This window comes from Microtus ochrogaster, linkage group LG4, assembly GCF_000317375.1.
Source record: "Microtus ochrogaster isolate Prairie Vole_2 linkage group LG4, MicOch1.0, whole genome shotgun sequence".
Taxonomy (NCBI): domain Eukaryota; kingdom Metazoa; phylum Chordata; class Mammalia; order Rodentia; family Cricetidae; genus Microtus; species Microtus ochrogaster.
In genome coordinates, this window is record NC_022030.1 from 156540 (window position 1) to 161927 (window position 5388).

General features: G+C 35.8%; 1 protein-coding gene across 1 annotated transcript in view; it reads left to right on the forward strand.

Annotated features, from left to right (window-relative positions):
- Window positions 1-5388, forward strand: part of Lama2 (laminin subunit alpha 2) — a 337962-nt gene that overhangs the window by 1420 nt on the left and 331154 nt on the right. Inside the window, 1 exon segment of the mRNA XM_026786227.1 lies at window positions 1904-2003. Within this exon segment, the coding sequence (XP_026642028.1) occupies window positions 1904-2003 (100 nt within the window).

The window sequence follows — 5388 nt, forward strand, 5'->3', positions numbered from 1 at the left end:
AAAAAAGAATTTTTAAAATGTGAAAATTTTACAAACACTATCTGGGTAGACATTTACAAAGTTACAAAATTAAGAAATTTGTGTCTGAAAAATTGTTAATTGTTTTTACTGTATTCTTGAAATGTCCTGATGTTTGCAGAGGTATCCTAGAATAGAAGTATTTACATAGCAGGCATGAGGCCTTTGGTCGTACTGAATTTAATTTGATCCTAGATTTATCTACTAAATTCATATATTTGATTTGATTTACATATGTATATTTCACACATAAAATAACAGAATTTACTAAGAGCTAATTAGTAATAATCTAAATTATTTTGAGAGCACTAAATGAATTCATTGTAGAACACATCTGTTTGTCAGTGTCATAGGTTAGAGAATTTCTTTACCAACGATCTGACTCAGGCAACTTTTCCTTATCAGTATCAGACATAATAATTTTCTAGAAGGCTTTGTTTTCCTCCTTCTTGTCATCGCAAACACAAATTAGGTTGTAACAGTCAAAAGTTAACTCAAAGTATCTATAATGTCTTGTAATATTTCACAGAGGATTTTCTTTTCTAAAGTCTGGTGGCTCTTCCCTGTAGAAAGCCCTGCTCTAAAGTCTATTCACAAAAAACTCCTTCTTTTTAAGCTCCAGTTTAAAAGCCACTGTTTCCACAAAATTACTATTTGAATGGAACAGGATAAGTTGTGGCATTTGATCCTAGAGGCTTCTTCCGTGTGTCTGTTTTATTACATTTCTTTAATCAGTGTCTCACAAACCTTTTATTCCCCTAAACTTGTTTAAGGTAGAGAACACGGCTCAGGTCTGCGTTAGGTACAGTGCTAGCTCCATGGGGACATGATTAAAAATGTCTTAAACAAATGATGGTTGTTAAATGGTAGTGAACTTTAGTCATATTTAATTAGATATATAATCAAGTCTAATTTTTACATCATGATTTATATCAACAAAAGAGTTCCCCCTTAAAAATTAAACTAATTATAGACACTTATGAAAGCTGCAGTCTACAGGAGAAAAGTATATTCATGCATGTTCAGTTCCTGGGAAGCTAGTTTAGGGTTTTCGCTTTTAACCTGGCCATCTGGAAAACAAAAGGGAGTGCAGAAGTGTGAGCAGTTTAGATTTGTTTAAGTAAATTAGTCAACAGTTAAAGCTACTACCGATCCTAAGCACTTACTGTATGCCAGGGATCTTGTGAGACACCTTCCATCCGTCCCTCTTCATTTCCCCCACAGAACACCTCTGAAGTAATTGTTATTGTCCTGGTGTCAAAGTGAAGGGTGAGGCCTGAACAAGCAGGCCCCCATGGGATATGGGCTCAACTTCTTCTACTACCAGAATCTGAAAATTTCTTTCCAGGTTATACAGCTTCCTAGAAAGCCAGGTTTCTAATTTAAATTTTTAATTGTGCCCCCTTTGAGCAGTAAATGTAAATTTCTACTTGAATAATTATGACATGATTAGCGTGAAAGTTCTTGAAAAGTAAAAAGGGAGTAAAATTGACATTGCTGATTTTAAACCATGTCATATTAAGACATAGAATAAGCAGTCAGGTTAAGTTATGTGATATATATGAGTATCCCTAACAAATATCATCATTTTGTTATGGTAACAATGCAGTTATTATAAATCATGTAAAAATTTTACTGATTATTGACTCTAAGTAACAAATATCTACATATTGATGGCATCAGATGCTTTATTTTGTGTATCTACTTAGAAAAAATGGATTTAGAAGTCTTCCAATCTGTGTCTAAGATAAATACTGATAATCTTATCAAAACAATTGGTTATGTATTTTTTTTTAAAAAAAAAAACTGTCCTGAATTGTTTTCTGAGATGAAAACACTGGCATTTTTATTACACGTGATTCAAATCATTTCATTTATTTTTCAGGTATCACCAAATTATCCGAGTCCATGCCAGTCATGTCACTGTGATCCGGTCGGCTCCTTAAGTGAAGTCTGTGTCAAGGATGAGAAATTTGCCCGGCGAGGTGAGGACAGTAGGGAGCTGCCGCCCTGATGAAAAGATGGCGGCATGGCAAACACCATCCTTTTCAGAGACTTTTGCAGGAATTGTGTCCACACCGTCAGGATTCTGACATCTAACAGGGTGCTTTCGAGGACCCCATTTTTATTCGCCATAATAATTTATTTTGTGCTATACTATAATGTTTGAAAACCAAAAAAAAGAAATATAAAGGAAAAGAAAGAAAGAAAATAGATCATCTGCTCTGATATATGTATATAGTAACATGGCATTTTATGATAGAGATAAATTCTGAGAAATTTGTCTTAAAATGTTTAGTTGTAGAAATGTCTTAGTCTGCATTATACAAACTAATGATATCACCAGGCAGTATAATCTTATGGGTCCACTATCATGAGGAAAATGATGTTATATGAGTTAGTTGTGTGTGTGTGTGTGTGTGTGTGTGTGTGTGTGTGTCTGAAGGATGTAGGAGGAGCATAAAGAAAGTGTTTATGTATAAAGCATACATATCATACATACTGTTTTTTAAGTCCTATTACTTAGACTGTTCTGCAACTTCCACTGGGTCCAGTGTAGGTGTTTGGCAGTTTCAGTGAGAGATTTGTGTGTGGCATTGAGAAGCAAATAGAGAGATCACATTAAGAGAAGTCGGTGATACCAAGTGTGCTGTGCATGAAGGTCTAGACAGTAGTACTATGAGTTGAAACCCAATGCTCTGAGGAACACATTTCACAATAAACTCTCAACATCAAGCAATCAAATGACAAAATGGTAAAATTCATATTTGGGAGCTAATTTCAGTATATTTGTTCTGGGTAATTTGAGCAGCATCTTTAAAGTAGCAAGTAATGAAGACTGTGTATTTCTGCCCTCACACCTTTGAAATTAAATCCTGCCATCATAAATTCTTTCCTTTTTTAATGACAAGTTAACTACAATTATCAATAGTATTAAGTCACCAATCAAAATTAGTGCATTATTCAAAATGCTATTAGAAATAGAAAAATTAGCCAGGCAGTCATGGCATATACCTTTAATCCTAGTAATCAGGAGGCAGAAAGAGGCAGGCAGATCTCTGTAAGTTCAAAACCAGCTTGGTCTACAAGAATTAGTTCCAGGACAGTCTCCAAAGCTACAGAAAAACCCAGTTTCAAAGAAAAAAAGAAAAGAAATAGAAAAATTAGAAAAAATAAATGTATCATATAGTGGTAGCTTAGAAGCAGAAAAAAATGAAATTTTATAAAGAAACTTTAATATTGCCCCTCCTTTTTTATTTTATATTTTACCTTTACTGGATACTCAAAGGGAACTGAAGGTGTTGACGTTTGAGTCTCCATATGGGTGATGGCTATTGAACCAGGCTCCTCGGGAAGAGCAGCACATATGCTCCTAACCACCAATCCATCTCTCCAACTTCTATAATCAGTATTGTTTTGAAGCAAAAGTCTAACAAATTACTGTATTAATTCTTTATCAATGTAAACTGAATGCTTATGGTGTTACATCTTCCATATTTCATGGCCCTAATTAGTATCTATCCAGCAATTTTGCTTTTCTCCCTCCTTTCCTGACATATACATATGTTCTTTGTGTTTGCTATTTCCAGTTATACTTTACAACTCCTGCGCACATTATGCAAACATACTCTTGATAGTAATAGAGTGTATGCTTGACTTATTTGTGTTTAATATTCATTTTGTTCAGTGACATGACATCTTATTATGATGTATTCTTGCATTTCATTACCCTTTGTTATGGTCTGATGAAGATCATATTTCATTGATTGGCTCTTATTTTGAGGGCTTGTTTCTCGCATTCATTCATTCAAACATGTTTCCTATCTTCATCACCAAAGGCATGAACAACAGACAGCAATCTTCACCTTACTGACCAAAGGTGTTCTTTTGGCTGTATTATCTGTAACGTTTCTCTGTCAAAAGAACAGGGAAATTATAACAACTTTCATATCCCTCCTCCATGTCCGAAATCTGTTCTAATGGATACCTTCTTTTTGAAAGTTAAAAAGAAATATTAATTTGCTGAGAATTTTATACACTGTATGTTTATCACACTCACCCCACTACTTCAATTCCACCCCCATTCAGCCTTTTCTTTAGCAGCACTGTGGGCATAAGGACAAGTACGGTTGTTAACTCGTAAGTGGTCCATCTTTATTCCAAAGGATGTCCCCATCTGTTATGGTGTTCTGGTCAGGCTTGATTGTGTGCTACCAGATATACTCAAGACAAAGCTTATTCTTTCCAGTGTTGTGTCACAAGCTTTAAACTTTATGGAAAGCACCCCTTGGTGTGTGTGTGTGTGTGTGTGTGTGTGTGTGGATACATGTGTGTAGGTAGGGACATGGGTATGGATTTCAGGCATTTATGTGTGAAGTTAAAAGTTAACACAGGTTGTCTTCCTTCACAGCTGTCTACTTTGTCTTTCAAGACTAGGTCTCTCTCCAAACCCAGAGATTATCCATTGATTACACAGACTGGCCATCCATCTCCAGTCATCTGCCTATTTCTGCAAGGCCTAATCCTACTTTCCAGGATGGCTTTGCAAATGTACACTGACCCACTCAACTTCCATGTGGGTTCTAGGAACCGAAACCGATATCCTTGTGCTTGCACGCTCCATTTACCAAACCATCTCTCCAACTTTTATGCCTTATTTTTTTAAAGTCTTTTAAATCTATTTATTTTATGTGTTTTGCTTGCATGCACATATGTGCACTATATGGATGCTTGATACTGGCAGAAGCCATAAGAGCTTGTTGGATCCCCAGAGCTGGAGATACAGATGATTTTTAGTCACCATATTGTGCTTGGAAACAAACCTTGTTCCTCTGCAAGAGCAACAATGTTCTTAATGGTTGAACCATCTCCCCAGTTCCTCTGAGATTATTACTTAGACTCCAGATCCTTTAGTTATAGATTTACTGATGAACAGAAAAAGAAGGCCATATAACTAACATGAGCGGAGCTCAATATGAATTCACAGACCTGGAGGAGAATGTTCAGGACCTGTACGGATCAGCACCAGATCCTTATTGTGTATAATGGCTTTAAGTTTATAGTGTTCTTATGAAATTCCTGGCTGTGAGAAAAGATGTTCTTCTGATTCTGTGCCTTCTCCTGGAGTTCTTTTCCTTCTGTTCATTTGTCTTGTCCAACTTTGATGTGATAGTTTTTGTCTTATCTTATGTATTTTATTTTATTTGATTATACATAAAAATCAATTAATGAATGAATGAAAACCTAGCCACTAGGGTAAAAGCTAGCAACCAAACTGTCACGTACACTTGCTAGGAGAGGGAAAGTCAGTTTTCTCCAAGAGAGTGACACTGGGGACATTAACCACAGCAGTACAGGCCTCATGCACAG